An 18915-nucleotide genomic window follows, 5' to 3' on the forward strand; every position below is an offset into this window, starting at 1 on the left:
GGGGTATCATCGGATGGGGCCACAGTGTCTCCTGACCCCTCCTGTCTCAGCCTCCAGTATTTATGCTGCAGTAGTTTGTGTGCACTCTCTAATTCTCTCTTTCTTTCTCTCAGAGGACCTGAGCCTTAGGACCATGCCTCAGGACTACCTGGCATGATGACTCCTTGCTGTCCCCAGTCCACCTGGCCGTGCTGCTGCTCCAGTTTCGACTGTTCTGCCTGCGGCTATGGAATCTGGACGTGCTACCTGTCCCAGACCTATTATTTGACCATGCTGGTCATTTATGAACATTTGAACATCTTGGCCATGTTCTGTTATAATCTCCACCCGGCACAGCCAGAAGAGGATTGGCCACCCCTCATAGCCTGGTTCTTCTCTAGGTTTCTTCCTAGGTTTTGGCCTTTCTAGGGAGTTTTTCCTAGCCAACGTGCTTCAACACCTGCATTGCTTGCTGTTTGGGGTTTTAGGCTGGGTTTCTGTACAGCACTTTGAGACATCAGCTGATGTGCGAAGGGCAATATAAATACATTTGATTATATATATATATATATATATTATGATTATATAGATATTCACCAAATTCAACAGAAAAGCATAAAGGTTTTCTAAGAAACTATTTGCTGTATTTACAGAAACATTCAATTATATTTTAAAATGTTAATCACAGTCAAGCCCATCTTTAACACTGTGATTGAAGTACCTAGCAACATGGAGTCATTGGAGTTCATAAAAAAAATCCATATGTGTTGATTCAAGAATTAAGTATAATGTTTTGGTTTGACTGAGCTAAGGGCAACTCAGTCCCTGCAATGATACAAAAATAACCAAGTCAGTCAGTCAGCAGAGTCTATTTTGTAATTAATGTTTTTTTAAATGGTCACACACACATTGCACAAATGAAATATGTGACAAGTAGAATAACTTTTCTCACTATGGTAACACTTTACCTTTTTCTGTAAATCTGGTTCCCTCGCTTTGGAAAAGGTTCAACATTACAGTACGCACATCTTCACTACTTTATGTCAAGTAAACATGAATTAAGGCACTATAATTTCCTCATTATAAAACACCAGCATCAAACAAAAAGACAAGGTTATCATTGAAGCATTTTTACAGACACCATCATCACCATATCATCTACTCTGCCTCATCATACTCATTCTTTCCTCAGTTCACCTCATCCAGTTCCCTACTACATCCTAAACCAACAGAATTAACTACAAACTAACTAGTACTACATTACATGTCACTGTACACTATACTAGCTAATACTACATATCACTACAATCTATACAAGGCTATGTGCATTTTCTGCTGGTGTATCCTGAGGTAACGTACAGGCGAACGGCCTCTCTCCTGTGTGGATCTTCAGGTGCATCTTCAGATGGTGCTGGTGGGAGAACCTCTTCTCACACTGGGGGCAGCTGTAGGGTTTCTCCCCCGTGTGGACCCTCTGGTGCCTCTTCAGGTGGCCAGCCTGGGTGAAGCACATGTGACACTGGGTACAGCTGAAGGGTTTCACCCCTGTGTGGACCCTCTGGTGCCTCTTCAGGTTGGACGGGTGGGAGAAACTGGCCCGGCATAGGGGGCAGACAAACGGTTTCTCCCCCGTATGCATCCTCTGGTGGATCTTCACCTGTTTGGGGAAACTGAAGGCTTTCCCACAGAACGAACACGGGAAGCGCTTCTCTTTACCACTGGATCTGCTGATAGCGCTACTACTACTGTCATTTGTCAATGGGCTTGTGTAGCCATTTAGTGTTGAGGCACTGGCATTGTCTGAGGTCTGGTTTAACATTAGGAGAGTGTGAGGAGGATGAAGGCCAGGGAGTGTCTGTGTTGTCGCAGGGTCCATGTTCCAGTTTATAGATCCTATAGAAGGCAGGCTGAAGGCAGCACCTGTTAGGGGGTTAACCTGAGGCCCCATCAGTCTCTCTGAATCACAACTATAGGAGCAGGACGGACGTCCCTGTCCCCGCAGACCTAATTTACGCCCCACCCTGGTCTCAGCCAGTCTGTTGTCATGGAGACTAAGTTCGGTTGTTGTTTTGTGATCGACTGTCTGTTTCTGATTGCGCTTAACAGTGTTGTTCCCCATCTTAAAGTTGATGCTGTCCCCTCTGATCCTGGCCTGCTCATTGACCTTGTCCCCTGGGCTCTTAGCTGTACCCGTCTGGGTCTGGGAATCCAAGATGGCCACCCAGTCTGCTCTGTTAGCCTCCAGCCAACCACCTTCAGTAAGAGGTTAGAAAATAGACTTCACAAACATGGCAGAGAAGACTCTACATGTGCAGTTGAGTCAATAAATTGTTCATACATTATAATGTGTGTGTTTATTATGTAAACATAAGTTGTATTGATTTCATTTTATGAATGAAGAAAATAAAAAAATAGTCCCATTGAAGATCTATTACTGTATGTAGGCTATATGTATTTCTCCCTTACCTTGCTCCCCCATCTTTAGTCCACTCAGCAGGTCAATGCTCTCTGGTCCATCTTCTATTGTCTCCTCTTTGACCAGCAGCAGATCAGGCTTTCCATCCTCCATGTCTACTGACTGTAAGAGATACAGAGTGAGAGGATGTTAGATCAAGAAATATGATATCAGCACCCTGCTATGGATCATCTTCTGATTGGGTAATGAGGGATTGCTATGAGTACTATGCAAACATGTTAGTTAATTTGATTACTTGACACTCTTCAATGGTTCGATAATTCAAAGACATGGTCCCACACTTAAGACAAAATTTATCAAGACCTGGGCCCGTATCCACAAAGCATCTCAGAGTAGGAAATTGGTCATAAGTGCTGAGAATACTCCTACTTTTATGGGTAAATATGCAGCGAGGCAGTGGTTCCTGTGCCACTTGCAAATGCTAAAGTTGTTCAAATAATGTTTTGATATTTCTATTTGATCAATCCATAATCCATAAATAATATAGACCTACATTATATCTTGCACTTTTGATAAAGATTTCATGAGGCCCATTTCACATATGTCTAAATACTTATAACCACTAGACAAAAATGTATAAACATGTTTTTCTTTAATTATTGAATTTCATACACGTTATGCCAAGCTATCCCTTTGTAGCAACGGAAGGCATCTAGAGCTTATGTTAACTTTGACTGTGTTCGATGAAAACTAATCGACCTTTAGTAAAATGTTGCATGCAACATTATTGACAAGTGTCTTGATGCCTACTGTGCCAAAGCGATATAGAGTTGTTAAAAAGGAGTGACGAGTGTGTTGACATAACAGCAACATCTTGCTTTTAACAACCATCATAATTGGTAAAAAAACAAAAACATAAAAAAAGGGTATGCATGCCAACATATTATATAGGCAATAATTAAGACTAGGCAAAGTGATCGTGTCAGGTGACAAATGATATCAAACGATTTACTATTGCAACATTCACAGTCACATTCATTGTGGATGTCTAAAGCGTGCTATAGAGCAGGGGTTCCCAAACTTTTTCACTCAGGCCCCCCTTCCAGCATTGGGGAACATCCCGTAATATTTGAGAAACTCAAGCATTTACAAAAACATCTATGGGCTAAAAAATGTTAGCTGACATGGGCTAGTTGATCTGGACATTTCTGACAAGTTCAAAATAGCTCTCTAAGGTATGCAATGACTGACATGACAAGAGAAAACATGAATTTCGAAATTACACTCTGCCTCCCCAGTTTTGGAATCACTGCTCTAGAGTTCACAGCTGGCGATGCCTCATTGCGATTGGTTATTCCCCATTATTTGAGACAATGCCAATGAGCGTCAACTGCCGAGATTACAAGCTGACAAACTTTTATGAGTTGATTTTACTCCTGGCTCAGAGTTTGTCTGAACAGTGTCTTTACATCATCCTAAAACCTACAATGAGCTGGGAGTTTTTTTAGTCTTAAAGGCCCTTTTCTGAGATGCCCAGGGCCCGTATCCACAAAGAGTCTCAGAGTAGAAGTGCTGATTGAGGATCAGGTCCCCACTTGTCTATATAGTCTTATTCATTATGATATAAAAGACAAACTGATCCTAGATCAGCACTCATACTCTGAGAGGCCTAATACCAAACAGACTGTAGTTCACAGTGGGTTTACCTCAGTGAGACTGTGTGTCGTCCTGTGCTGCTCAGCTGGTTCCTCTGTGGGTTCAGGAGGAAGTGTAGTCTGGTTGTCCTCCATGACCATGTTCCCCTCAGGGTTCCCAAGACCCTCCTCACACCCCTCCTCCTTCACCAGCAGCACCTCTGGACCCTCCTCCTGGAAGAGACAAGTGATACAGATTACACAGACATACACTCCCTCAGGTACACACACACACACACACATAGATAATAAACACTTTAAACATGGAGTGTTTATCAATCCCCACTACATCCGAGTCCTATACTGTAGTTAGAGAATGATTTTATTGTTGTTAAACCCATCATGGTGGACATAAATATGATGTTGTGGGTAAATATGAGTCAGCTATGATATGTCAAAAGTCAGACAAACCTGACAAAACTATTTTAACATGAACAGTAGGTGTTTGTTAGTGTGTGGGTTTGTGTAGGTATATTTAGTAAGTGTATAATGGTTATAAAGTGCTGTCAAGTGTTTGCAGAATAGGGTGAGATCAGATGTGATGTATATTAAAGAGAGCCTCAATGAAAGTCTTAGAAGAGTACCATTTTGTGTTTATTAATAAACATAAACAAGTTTTAAATACACCACAAATATACATGTCAGCTACAAATCTGCATTCAAGTTCTCATTAAAAGTGGCATTTGTGAACATCATTATAGACTACACAGTACAAACACAATATCTAACAGACTTTTTAGGCTTATACACCGAGTGTACAAAACATTAGGAACTAGGCTTGGGAGGTAAACCGTGTATACTGGGGTATTTGGAAATAGCCACAGGATGGTTTATCAATACCGTATTAACTATTTCTTTGCTGTTTTTCAATACATTTTTATATTTGTAGCTACTTAAAATGTATAAATTGACCAATTGGGCACATTTAGGCAAACTCCTGGCAGACTTGATACAAAATGGTGTAATGTAAAAGTGGTGTAATTGTTCGCTGCCCGCACCTGCCCGCCCGTCCAGCATCACTACTCTGGAAGGTTCTGACTTAGAATGTGTGGACAACTACAAATACCTAGGTGTCTGGTTAGACTGTAAACTCTCCTTCCAGATTCACACTAAACATCTACAATCTCCTTCCAGTTCTCTGCTGCCAATGACTGGAACGAACTGCAAAAATCTCTGAAGCTGGAGACTCATATCTCCCTCACTAGCTTTAAGCACCAGCTGTCAGAGCAGCTCACAGATCACTGAACCTGTACATAGCTCATCTGTAAATAGCCCATCCAATTTACCTCATCCCCATACTCTTATTTATTTATCTTACTCCTTTGCACCCCAGTATCTCAACTTGCACATTCATCTTCTGCACATCCTACCATTCCAGTGTTTAATTGCTATATTGTAATTACTTTGCCACCATTGTCTATTTATTGTCTTACCTCTCTTATCCTACCTCATTTGCACATGCTGTATATAGATTTTTCTACTGTATTATTGATTGTATGTTTGTTTTTTCCATGTGTAACTCTGTGTTGTTGTATGTGTTTAACTGCTTTACTTTATCTTGGCCAGGTCGCAGTTGCAAATGAGAACTTGTTCTCAACTAGCCTACCTGGTTAAATAAAAGGGTGAAATAAAATAAAACAATTAATAAACTGATCAGTCTGAAACTTTGCACACACACTGCTGCCATCTTGTGGACAACATCTAAATTACACAGAATCCTAAATGGCCTTTCTCTTGCATTTCAAACATGATGGAACAAACATGTTTTTTTGTTTGTATTATTATCTTTTACTAGATCTAATGTGTTATATTATCTTACATTAATTCCACATTCACACAATCTTCAAAGTGTTTACTTTCAAATGGTATCAAGTCAGGGCCTGAGCTACAGGCAGTTAGATTTGGTTATGTCATTTTAGGCAAAAATTGAAAAAAAGGGTCCAATCCTATTAAGTAAACTTGTGCAATACGTTAGGAGATAAAGCAGATTGCGTTCTTCATTATACATTATGAAGCTTACTGCAGTTCCCCAGAACAATTGGTTTGCAAATAGCACAACAGGAGAAAGCGGGTGCAGGTGAGTCAACCTGTGTAGACAGTGTCGCGTTTTTAAGTGCCTTTGAATGGGGTATGGTAGTAGGTGCCAGGTGCACCGGTTTGAGTGTGTCAAGAACTGCAACGCCGCTGGGTTTTTCTCACTCAACAGTTTACATGTGTATCAAGAATGTTCCACCACCCAAAAGGCATCCAGCCAACTTGACACAACTGTGGGAAGCATTGGAGTCAACATGGGCCAGCATCCCCGTGGAAAGCTTTCGACACCTTGTAGAGTCATTTCCCTGACGAATTGAGGCTGTTCTGAGGGCAAAAATGGGGTATAACTCAATATTAGGAAGGTGTTCCACACAATGTCTGGATGCAATATTCTACCCAGGAATATTCAACATTTAAATCTGTTACTCTTGTTATTCTAAATGAATCTGTGGATATTTTCTGCTTACAACAATGAAAATGTATATTTTCCTTTAAAGCAGGGTTTGATCTAAATGTCAGAAGTTATTTAGTGGAATGTTTTTTCTGCTGGTGTATCCTGAGGTATCTCCTCTCTGAAAACCTCTTCCCACACTGCGTACTGGCAAACGGCCTCTCTCCCATGTGGACCCTCTGGTGCCTCTTCAGGTCACCAGCCTGGGTGAAACGCATGTGACACTGGGTACAGCTGAAGGGTTTCTCCCCTGTGTGGACCCTCTGGTGTCTCTTCAGGTCACCAGCCTGGGCGAAGCGCATGTGACACTGACTACAGCTAAATGGTTTCTCCCCTGTGTGGACCATATGGTGCCTCTTCAGGTTGCCAGCCTTGGCGAAGTGCATATGACACTGTGTACAGCTGAAGGGTTTCACCCCTGTGTGGACCCTCTGGTGGATCTCCACCTTCTGGGGGCAGCTGAAGCCTTTGTTACAGAACATGCAGAGGAACCGTTTCTCTTTACTATTGCCTGATGTGGCTCCCCCTCCCTGAGCTCTAGCCCTGTTGTTTGAGTTCAATACCTCATCGAAAAGGATGCGGCCGTGTGAATTGGAAGGTGCCATTGACGTGGACACTGGATCGGGATCTCTGAACGCGAGTAAAGGGGAGTGGGTCGCAACATTTAGATTTGTCTCTAAGCTTTCCCTGTAGTCTAAGAAGTCACTGGTGTTTCCCTGCAAGTGTCCTTCTCCTAAATGAGTCTGGTCTGCATTCCATGTCAGAGGAGCACCGCCCTCCACTTTCACAGTCACCTCATCTACGACCAGCCCCTCCCCTTTATTATCTTGGAACCCTTCAGAGTATACACTACTACTGTACTGGTTCCAGTCCCCTGTCATTGAATTAGTCTGTGTATCCAAGACCAAAGGCATGTCACCAGGTATCATCTCTGTCTCTGTAGCATATGAACAGGACGGGCCATTCTGAGTCTGTAACAAGTCACTTGAATACGGATGGGACCTCACCGTCCTCTGGCTCGTGTTACCATAAAGTAAATACTCTGAGCGGGAAGCAAGAGGACAGCCAAGTTGCCCCAGCCCTGTTAAAGTCTCGGTGTCTGTCTCTGACTTGAGGACGGCGTTCGGCGTTCCACTGACCTCCGTGATTCTGCGTCGGGTCCTGGGCTGCACTGGGGGGGTGGTGGGGTCCTCATTGGCTACAGGGGGCTCGTTAACTGCTCCAGTCTGAATGTCTCTGCTGTGCCGTAGGTCCTCCTCTCCTTCAGACCTCTCCTGCTTGACTCCAGGACCTGCAGCCTCTGCAGACTGACACAAAAAGAGAGGAGGTTATCAGTACATGAGTTCAATTGTATAACAATGTTTTAGGGAAGTCTCACAAGCTCCCCTATGGCAGATACATGAGGATGTACATGTAAACAAGTGAATAGCTGAGGGGAGCCTTTCTGAAATACTTTGATTTACAAAGTAGCACATTTTTTATGCAACACTATTACACTAACCTCTATCATGATAATGTGCTGGGTAGAGGTTCCACTCCCCTCATCAACAGTGATTGGTTGGTCATCTCTCCATGTATTGTGTCCCGCTGGTTTCACAAAGCTCCTGTAGCCTCCAGTGAGATGTCCACCTGAGAGAGTGATTGGGGGGAAAGAGGTGGTTAGGTTAGCTACTGTCAATGTTCAACGCTGTATTGTACACTATTGACACTGTCTAGAATTGGCCAGGATCTAAGGCAACACTTCTCATTACTTCTTGATATACTATTTATTGATTGACGTATTATATTCCATGCATCACATTGTTTTCATTGAGTACATAATAAGTGCAGTAAATCAATAATCTGGTTAGAATGAGTGTTTTTGAGCAAGACAGCTAGCTAAGTAATCAGGGGAATTATTGCATAATATCCAAAAACTGCCCAAGACCCAATTCTTGGCAACACATCTCAATTGGGTCCAGTTGCTACATCATCTCTCAGAGCAGTCATCCCTTTAGAAAGTGGGGGTGTCTAAAGGAGTGGGCGTTTCGGGAAGAGTGGATTTCGAGAAGTGCCGGGAAAAGTTAAGGTAGCTAACGTTAGCTAGTACTTACATTTACGAAAAAATAGTTACATACATGGCTACCTGTAGGTAACGTTCAAAGACACAGCTCACAATAGACATTTTCTTTGCATAACTGAAATTCCTTGCTGTCATCTCTGCAGAGTGCAAGACCACGACTAACGTCCGATAACCCAAACGACGTCTTAAGTTGCACCTTTCAAAAACCCCACATCTTCTTATATGGTGCCTTTCTAAATGTCCACTCCTTTCGAAACCACTACTTTTCCTGAGAGATGAGCTGCGCTGCACTGAGAGATTGATTTACATATCAGTAGGTGGCAGCATAGAGACCGTAAAGGGATGACCTCTCAGAGATGATGTCACAGCTGGGCCGCTGTCACACATCTGAACACATGTGCAGGAGGCGACAGACATATATTTACAGCCTCGGCCTTTGCTAAATGTACCTCTTGCCATTCCTCTGTATCGGTCGATGATCTTGACACTATTGGGACTGGCGAGGACGCGCTCCCGTGCCACCTTCAGTTCCAGTAGCTGTAGTTTCTTCCGCAATGTCCTGTTTTCTTTTTGGGTTTGAGTTATTTCCAAACGAAACACTGCATAGTCGTCGTCTACGACTTTACAGATCTCTGCCACGGCTGCATTCGCTAGCACCTCCATGATGGAGGCTATTTGAGTGTGAAAAACAATACAGTTAGCCATTGTTAGCAGCTTGCTAACGTCAGTATCTAGCTAGCTATCGTCCCCTAGATAACTTCTATTGACAACGTCTGGTCTCCAATGCGAAGTAAAGACTACATGTGATAAGTGTGTGATATTGTGCAGTTAAATTAGTCATATCTTCAGTTCCAGAGTGTTAATAAATCCATAAATAACAACGCTAACCTGGAAACTGTTCTTGTTCACCGTTTACTTTTTTGTATGGATTTCCGGCAGACTAGACGCTGTGTTGCGTATTACTGCCTGTCACAGGTCGGAGTGTGAATTGCACATTTTGTTCACAAAAAAAAGCTCTAACAGATCCTGGATGGAAGCCCTTCTCTCAAAACCCATGCCCCTTTTCACACTTCGGAATAAATGGTTTCCATGCCATTCCATTCGCTCCAGCTATTATGAGCTGTCCTCCCCTCAGCAGCCTCATGTGGCGCTGTTCTTTAAAATTGCGCAAGTAGCTTTCGCTTCCCCCTCATTGATGTGGTGGAGAAACTTAATGTTGTAATCCACAATGAAGATATGGTCGACATGTTCATATTATGCATTCCATGCCTCAAGCGCAATTCATGTTATTTTTTCATGTTGTAGCCTACACAAAAAACATGATCATAAATACTGTCTGTTGTAACAGTATATTTAGGCAAGCATTTCAAAACACAAGCAAGACATACAGGCAGCCAAAATAGCGATTCATTTCTCATTATCATTTGCAAACATTGGCTAGTTATTTTTTCCGCAACTCTCGCAATGATATGACAGACCTCGTTGAAGATCGAATGCAGCCCCCAGGGCAAAATTAGTTTGACATTAGTTTGACACCCCCTGTCTACATCACACAAAACGCTGTTTTTGTCCAGTGCAATGTGTAGGGACTGCGTCCTGCTTGTGCAACTGCAACAGCATTTATAACAGAAAGAGAAAGTTGTATAGCCTTCAATCAATATTTTTGGTAAGGTTCGATCAAATCGCCGCAGGCTTTCCCATTTCAACTGTTCAGAAATATGAGGCTGAGATAGGCTACAGCATGTGTCATTCTCATTCGATGGAGGGCCGTGTCTCTACGGGTTTTCGCTCCTCCCTACCATAGGCGCTGGAAGAGGCGGGGGCGAAATCGCTGTATTCGTAGTCGCAGCCTTATTTTAATGAGCTTCGCCACCAAACAAAACCAAATTTGGTTGGTCAGGACCGGACCAAATCTGAACCAATCATAGACGTCTGTTTCACAAACACCCACAGTTTTTGTTGTTGTATTGTCTGTAGTATTATAAATGTTTGCAAAATGTTTTCTGATTGGGCAATGAGGGATTGCTATGAGTACAAAGCAAACATGTTAGTTGATTTGATTACTTGGCACTCTTAAATGGTTTGATAATTCAAAAAAACAAGGTCCCACACTTAAACAAAATTAAACTTGCCCAATGTCTTATCTCAGCTGGTCGTCATTATAGTTTGCAGTACAGCAAAGGAGAGATAGTGATGGCGCTCATTGACATTGTTGCACATGATAGCTATGAACTTTATAGCACGCTTCAGACAGCCACGGTGAATGATAAAACGTGTTGATATAATTATTCACCTGACACGATCACTTTGATTACTTTTAATGAAAGCCTATATAATATTTTGGCTTGCATGACTATTTTATTTTTAATTTTTAATCAAATCTGATGGTTGTTAAAAGCGGAATTTTGACAAATATTCCGTTACATCAACACATTCGTCACTCAATTTGTTGCGCTCCAAAGGGATACATTGAAGTAACATGTTGGTAATTAAATAATCGAATGTAAAACGTGTTTAGTTATTAGCCTAGTGGTTAAGTTTTTAGGCATATCATGTGAAATAGGCCTCATGTGAAATAATAGGGGTGGTCTGGAGTCTAACTAATATGACATAACCCCAGGTGTGTCCTCATTCCCTATTCAGATACCCGTAGTATAACCTAACAAAATGCACACTGCCAAATGGCAGTGATAAACCAACCACCGCTCTCAATAAATAGACATTCAGAAATGACATAAGATATTCAATAGCAGGCAAACATAAACCAATCAGTATGGCACCAAGTCAATCAATACACTTAAACAGTCATTTCACCAAACATGTACAAACATTAACAGTCAAACTGTGACAACCTTTAAACACCGGGGTACCCCTCAACTACTAGAGCTCTGTAGTGTACGAATTCTACGTTGCGGGCCTGTGCCTCCTCCCTCAACTAGATGAACAAGAAAAGTTATTGCGCTTGAAAAGTTCTTGCGCTTGCCGTGTGAGTGTCCGTATTCAGTGCAGTCCAATGTTTATTGGTAGGCCTATTTGGTCGTAATTTTCTCAGGTTAAGCCTAACATTTTGCGAAGCTATACACGGCGTTGCAAGGCTGCCATTTTTAGACTGTTGGCTGAGGAATGGCAATAATGTAATTCATTGTTCAGTAATTAAAGTTGGAAACTCAAACATAGCAGATTGTCAAATTAATTTGAAATACAACAGAATACTAATCAGCTACCAATTTATTTTAGTTGAATATACAATTGTCCTGTACAGGCTACCTGAACCTGCATGACATGAGCCGTCCTCGCACTCTCTCCCAGCTGGAATAGAAAGTAGTGCGTAAAACCAGTCTATTAATGCCAAATAATGCAGTCAGTCCACCATCAATACTACCTTACTAGGGCTTGTTTCATTATGCAGTGTACTATTTATAGCTATATACAGTTTTAGGTGCTATTTAACAATTTTATACAACAATTACACATCAAATAGTCTAACAATGAGGAAAAAAGTAGTCGGCTTGAGGATAAATGCCGAAAAAAATATTCACCACCCGGATTGAATATTAGAAACACCTTTGGCAGCGATTGAAGCTGTGAGTCTTCTTGGGTAAGTCTCATAAGAGCTTTGCACACCTTTATTGTGCAATACTTGCCCATTTATTATTTTAAAGATTCTTCAAACTCTGTCATATTGGTTGTTTATCATTGCCAGATAACCGTTACCAGGTCTTGCCATAGATTTTCAAGCAGATTTAAGTAAAAACTGTAACCCGGTGTTACAGCTGTCCAACAAAGACAAAAAGACCGGTTTCAGCACCAGCGTAACATATGTGATCGTACTTCTTAACTCTCTTGCATAGTGTTTTTAAAGAAAGGACTGTCTAGCCAGCGAGCCCAGTTGATTGGTGTTTATTCTGACGAAAGACACAAGGAGGCACATTAGATGTGCAGGACAACAGTATGTTGATGGCTGTAGATTTGTGATTAGTCGCTTGCATGTCAGTATTAGACGGGGTATTTTGAAAATCAAATTTCATATCATAATGTAAAAAAATACAATAATTGTAAATACCTGACGATAGGCACAAGGAACTCTGCAAGGTGTCGAAAGCGTTCAACAGGAATGCTGGCCCATGTTGACGCCAGTGCTTCTCCCAGCTGTGTCAAGTTGGCTGGATGTCCTTTGGGTGGTGGACCATTCTTGATACACACGGGAAACTGCTGAGCGTGACAAACCCAGCAGCGTTGCATTTCTTGACACAAACCTGCACGCTAGGCACCTACTGTCATACGCCATTCAAAAGGCACTTCAATCTTTTGTCTTGCCCATTCACCCTCTGAATGGCAAACATACACGATCTATGTCTCAATGCATAAAACTCAGTCTTTAACCTGTCTCATCTTTACTGATTGAAGTGGATTTAACAGGTGACATCAAAAAGGGATCATAGCTTTCACCTCGATTCACCTGGCCAGTCTGTCATGGAAAGAGCAGGTGTTCTTAGTGTTTTGTATACAAATATATATATCGCTCTAGATGCATTAGTCATTTAGGTCAACATATATATATATATCGCTCTCTATATATATGTGTGTGTGTGTATATAGAGCGATTTTGCTCTCTCGGCAAAAAAATAAATGCCCTCACTGTCAACTGCGTTTATTTTCAGCAAATTAATGTGTAAATATTTGTATGAACACAACAAGATTCAACAACGGAGACATACAGTGCCTTGCGAAAGTATTCGGCCCCCTTGAACTTTGCGAACTTTGCTTCAAACATAAAGATAGAAAACTGTATTTTTTTGTGACGAATCAACATCAAGTGGGACACAATCATGAAGTGGAACGACATTTATTGGATATTTCAAACTTTTTTAACAAATCAAAAACTGAAAAATTGGGCGTGCAAAATTATTCAGCCCCTTTACTTTCAGTGCAGCAAACTCTCTCCAGAAGTTCAGTGAGGATCTCTGAATGATCCAATGTTGACCTAAATGACTAATGATGATAAATAGAATCCACCTGTGTGTAATCAAGTCTCCGTATAAATGCACCTGCACTGTGATAGTCTCAGAGGTCCGTTAAAAGCGCAGAGAGCATCATGAAGAACAAGGAACGCACCAGGCAGGTCCGAGATACTGTTGTGAAGAAGTTTAAAGCCGGATTTGGATACAAAAAGATTTCCCAAGCTTTAAACATCCCAAGGAGCACTGTGCAAGCGATAATATTGAAATGGAAGGAGTATCAGACCACTGCAAATCTACCAAGACCTGGCCGTCCCTCTAAACTTTCAGCTCATACAAGGAGAAGACTGATCAGAGATGCAGCCAAGAGGCCCATGATCACTCTGGATGAACTGCAGAGATCTACAGCTGAGGTGGGAGACTATGTCCGTAGGACAACAATCAGTCGTATATTGCACAAATCTGGCCTTTATGGAAGAGTGGCAAGAAGAAAGCCATTTCTTAAAGATATCCATAAAAAGTGTTGTTTAAAGTTTGTCACAAGCCACCTGGGAGACACACCAAACATGTGGAAGAAGGTGCTCTGGTCAGATGAAACCAAAATTGAACTTTTTGGCAACAATGCAAAACGTTATGTTTGGCGTAAAAGCAACACAGCTCATCACCCTGAACACACCATCCCCACTGTCAAACATGGTGGTGGCAGCATCATGGTTTGGGCCTGCTTTTCTTCAGCAGGGACAGGGAAGATGGTTAAAATTGATGGGAAGATGGATGGAGCCAAATACAGGACCATCCTGGAAGAAAACCTGATGGAGTCTGCAAAAGACCTGAGACTGGGACGGAGATTTGTCTTCCAACAAGACAATGATCCAAAACATAAAGCAAAATCTACAATGGAATGGTTCAAAAATAAACATATCCAGGTGTTAGAATGGCCAAGTCAAAGTCCAGACCTGAATCCAATCGAGAATCTGTGGAAAGAACTGAAAACTGCTGTTCACAAATGCTCTCCATCCAACCTCACTGAGCTCAAGCTGTTTTGCAAGGAGGAATGGGAAAACATTTCAGTCTCTCGATGTGCAAAACTGATAGAGACATACCCCAAGCGACTTACAGCTGTAATCGCAGCAAAAGGTGGCGCTACAAAGTATTAACTTAAGGAGGCTGAATAATTTTGCACGCCCAATTTTTCAGTTTTTGATTTGTTAAAAAAGTTTGAAATATCCAATAAATGTCGTTCCACTTCACGATTGTGTCCCACTTGTTGTTGATTCTTCACAAAAAAATACAGTTTTATATCTTTATGTTTGAAGCCTGAAATGTGGCAAAAGGTCGCAAAGTTCAAGGCGGCCGAATACTTTCGCAAGGCACTGTATATCAGTAAGGCTCCCCCTCAGTTATTCACTTGATTACATTGTCATTTATCTGCCATAGGGGAGCTTGTGAGACTTCCTTACGACATTGTTATTCAACTCATGAACCGATAATAACCTTTTCTCTTCTTGTCAGTCTGCAGATGCAGAGGCTACAGGTCCTGAGGTCAAGCAGGAGAGGACTAAAGGAGAGAAGGAACCACAGCACATGGGAGACATCCAGACTGGAGTGCCCCCTGAAGCCACGGAGGAAGTTGTCTTGTAAAGTGTTACTGCCGAGTGCCAGGTCTTTCTCCATTCAGAGACATCAGTATCAAGCCCGCCTGTCAGTCTGGACTTCACATCATCTTGCCAGTCTCCATGTGCTGCCTCCATACATGTTTCTATGAACACATACATGCATAGTCAGTGTTCTATTACCACTGGCCGTTACAAGGATAGATAATATCTGATACACAAACGGGTACTATGTTGAAGTTTGAACAAGTCAGACTAAACCTACCTAATTCTGTTCTCCCTATTGACAACCGTTGGTGAGCAGGCAAAAGGTGAGGCTGGAGGTGAGGTCTTTTCTACAGCTCCATTGATGGGCATAGCAGCATAGAGCAGCTCCTGGCCCCTCAAAGGTACTGGTGGGTCACACACACACAGAGCACTGATTACATTATCAATGGTGGTTCTAAATAGCCTGGTCCTGGTGGAACCAACCGGATCGCTTCGTTCACCTTTCTACTTCACTGCAGATATCGTCAAACGTGAAGTGAAATAGAATGGTAAAAAAGATCAGGCTGGATCCACCAGGCTAGGTTATGTCCTGGACATTATATGCAACAAATAATTTCAGTTTAAATAAAATGTTTCATAATTGGGTTATTTTTACATTATGATGAGCCTGTGAAAGCTGTTGCCGTCGACAGGTGAAGATTACTGGCCAGGTACTTGCCAACATGCTAGCTATGTTTTAAAGACTTGTTACTGACTTTGAACACTTGTCAAACTACCTCACTGCCTGTTCATTGATTATTTGGTGACTGAAAAACTTAAGGTACATGTGGTTCTCAGCAACTTGAACCAGCATTGAAATGTAAGCAGTGGGGTTAATGTCTTCCCCCTCTCTGCCATTTTCCTCAGGTTGAAGCACATCCCTAACACCCAGACAGATGTCAAGAACTTGGGAACCTCCTAACCACCAGGATAATCATCTTGTTTAGGGGGTTTATTCACAAGTTTAGATAGAGAATAACCTGGGTGGATCTATTTCTATCATTCAGAATTGTAGCGTAACTTGGGAAGCTCATTCAATAATACAGACATGGGTGATTTTTGGGCCAGGTGACTGAACTGTGTACAAGTGTTTGTTCAATTTAGACCACAATTAGTTCAATGAGGTGTTAGTGAAGTGCTGGAACAAAAACCTGTACACTCCTGTGTAAAGAACCTATGGCTGTCATGACTTCAACTGCATAAATACAGTTGCCATTTTATTTTGTTAATCTATGCAGGTTTGTCATATGATTTCCAGGAGCCTGGTGGAGATGGATACAACCATACTCCAAGGCATGCCATTTCCCTGCAACCAGCAGGAACATGGAGCACTCCATGTAAGTCATGCATGCATACACATAGATACCTTATGCACCATAAACCTGTCAACTCCTGGAGTAACTCCCTGTCAGAGAGACTGATTAGAGGGTTTTGCCAGAGGCCCTGGGCCAATGGGAGGTCAGGCATGAGGGCTTAGGGGTCAGACGGAGTGAGAGTGAAGTTACAGACATGAAGATACAACTTGAACCACAGAGTAAGGCTACCTTCAAACCTAAATACATGAAACGCTTTTCTGTTTGGTGGGGTAAAATGCTGTTTTATGTTTGTAATTGGTTGATGGATAGTCTTTGGAACTTTTCTGGCGGACAGCACAACAAGTCTAGCCCCCCGTTTTTTACGCATCATTTGTGTGATTGGAAGGCACACTTATAATCCTCAATCGTCAATGTCAACTCTCTTACTGTACTCACTCAAACTAATGCACTCACCTCCCTCTAAAAAAAGTCACCCAGACTTTTATAAAAACTAAACATGTCCATCTCCCATCCACAGGGGAGTCTGCTGGGCCATGGAACTCTAGAGCAGCACATCAAAAAAAGTTGACAACATGGGTGGTAGGTATCAGCAGAAAGTTGCATCCTTCCTCAGGGAAATATCAAGGCTTTAAAATTGTCAAATTTGGGGGAGGGATGACCACCAAATGCAATCAAGTTTTGTATAAACTACTCATGTTCATTTAAAAAAAATACAAAACCACAACTGTTTCAGCCTGGTCTTCTCATTTTGACGAACTACTATACTACTAACTACTACTTAAACATCTGACAACATGCAGACTTTATCCATCAAGACTGCACTTCTGATTCAAAGAGGTCTAAAAATCAAAGCAAGTCTCATATCCAGGGTGAAAAAAGTATTATTCATATATAAAAGATATCACACAGGTGTGCCAACGAAAATATATATATATCCCAGACAAGCCTGAAGAATAGGACAAATAGGCTGTGTTTAGACAGGCAGCCCAAGTCTGACACTTTTCTCCCACCAATTGGTCTTTTGATGAATCAGCTCTGAAAAATGAACCAATGTGAAAAGATCTGGGATTGGTCAAAAGACCAATTAGTGGAAAAAATATCAGAATTGGGCTGCCTGTAAACGCAGCCAGAGGCAAGTGAATATAAGTCTGTTCATGTATTCGTATAAGTTTGTAAGAATTTGAGTGGTTACATAAAGTACATGTTAAATGGCTATAAGACTTAATAAGGAGACTCTTGCTGTAATCAAAGGGAAGGTACAGCTGAAGGCCCCTGTATTCAGTCAGGCAGCTTGAAGCATATGTCACCACCCGGGCCCTTGTCACAGCAGGCTGAGGCCTGACAGGGAGATGACAATAAATACATTATTTACCTTGCATCACCAAAGCCGTGTTAGCATTTAGTGCACCTGTTTCTGAACAAACCAACCATTTGGTTAGCGTCATTGATATAAATGGGCAATTCAAATGCAATATCCGGTTCATAAGCATTGACTGTAATACCTCTAGGGTCCTGTGGTGGTCTGGCAGCATGCTGCTTTCTAGTGGGCGTACTCCCGCTCCACCTGAAATGCAAAAACATGAAAAACAATAAGCCCAGTCAGTAAATTGGCTAATTAAACACTCATGTAATGTGCACACCAGCCAAATGATACCCAACCAATACAGTCGACTAGTCTATTTGCAGTGAAATTGGGAGGGGCATTTTTTCAGTCACCAATTAATCAATAAACAGGCAGTGGAATGAAGTAGTTTGACAAGTGTTCAAAAGTAACGTCTTTAAAATATAGCTTGCAAATATCGTTTTTATTTTCATGAAACCTAGCTAACATTAGCTACACTTCATTGATGATGGTAGGAGTTAGCTAGCTTTTCCCCAGTACTTTCAATTTAACTAGATAGCTAGTTAAGTAAGTAATGGCATGTATATCAACTTTACCAATCAGCTGGTTAACTAGCAAATATATTCGGTTTCCCCTCGCATTTAAAGTTGCATGATAAAGTTTGCCATAGTAAAGCTAGGATGAATGTCAGAAGCCAGATAACTAACCCTAGCGGCTGTCAATGCAATGGCTAGTCTGGAATTCGTCTGAAATGTGCCATTTTATTTCACATGATAAGCAAACTGTCATGACTTTTCACAGCAAAAAATAAATAAATCGATGTACACTTATAAACTATTACCTTCAAATAGATCATTTTGGTTTTATTTACTCTCTTGTTCAAGTGGGTAGCTATTTCCTGAGATTTGATTGATGGAACAATCCAGCCAATGGTTAGGCGGCTGTGGTTTTGGCAAAGGGAACTGATTGGTCAGGAGTAAAAGGTCCTGTCCCCAGAGCTGCAGAAATCGATTTTTTACTTGC

General features: G+C 41.7%; 1 protein-coding gene and 1 long non-coding RNA gene across 5 annotated transcripts; both read right to left on the bottom strand.

The window, feature by feature from the left end:
- Positions 1–836: 836 nt before the first annotated feature.
- On the bottom strand, positions 837–12801 carry LOC110498527 (uncharacterized). Its single transcript, XM_090210549.1, has 6 exons — positions 9086–12801; positions 8076–8203; positions 7714–7881; positions 4102–4263; positions 2446–2557; positions 837–2232 (listed from the first exon to the last, which is right to left on the bottom strand). The coding sequence occupies exons 1-6, from the start codon at positions 9339–9341 to the stop codon at positions 1289–1291; spliced, it is 1770 nt and encodes a 589-aa protein (XP_090066675.1). The 5' UTR covers positions 9342–12801; the 3' UTR covers positions 837–1288.
- Positions 12802–13271: 470 nt separating this feature from the next.
- LOC110498544 (uncharacterized) lies at positions 13272–18837 on the bottom strand. Of its 4 annotated transcripts, XR_016488843.1 has the most exons (5): positions 18734–18837; positions 18053–18114; positions 17923–17964; positions 15473–15599; positions 13272–15353 (listed from the first exon to the last, which is right to left on the bottom strand). It is a non-coding gene; the product is annotated as an uncharacterized LOC110498544 (long non-coding RNA). The 4 variants fall into 4 exon arrangements; XR_016488841.1 differs by lacking the exon at positions 17923–17964; XR_002469836.3 differs by lacking the exon at positions 17923–17964 and having other exon boundaries at positions 15473–17888.
- Positions 18838–18915: the final 78 nt, after the last annotated feature.

This window comes from Oncorhynchus mykiss, chromosome 19 (genome assembly GCF_057628025.1).
Source record: "Oncorhynchus mykiss isolate SJ-2025 chromosome 19, ASM5762802v1, whole genome shotgun sequence".
Taxonomy (NCBI): domain Eukaryota; kingdom Metazoa; phylum Chordata; class Actinopteri; order Salmoniformes; family Salmonidae; genus Oncorhynchus; species Oncorhynchus mykiss.

Bases quoted from the DNA above. Each gene is read 5' to 3' on its own strand.
- LOC110498527 (XM_090210549.1), bottom strand. From the start codon at position 9,341: ATGGCTAACTGTATTGTTTTTCACACTCAAATAGCCTCCATCATGGAG. The intron at 2,558-4,101 runs GTAAACCCACTG...TATCTCTTACAG, and splicing joins CGACACACAGTCTCACTGAG to TCAGTAGACATGGAGGATGG. The intron at 2,233-2,445 runs GTAAGGGAGAAA...CTCTTACTGAAG, and splicing joins ACTAAAGATGGGGGAGCAAG to GTGGTTGGCTGGAGGCTAAC.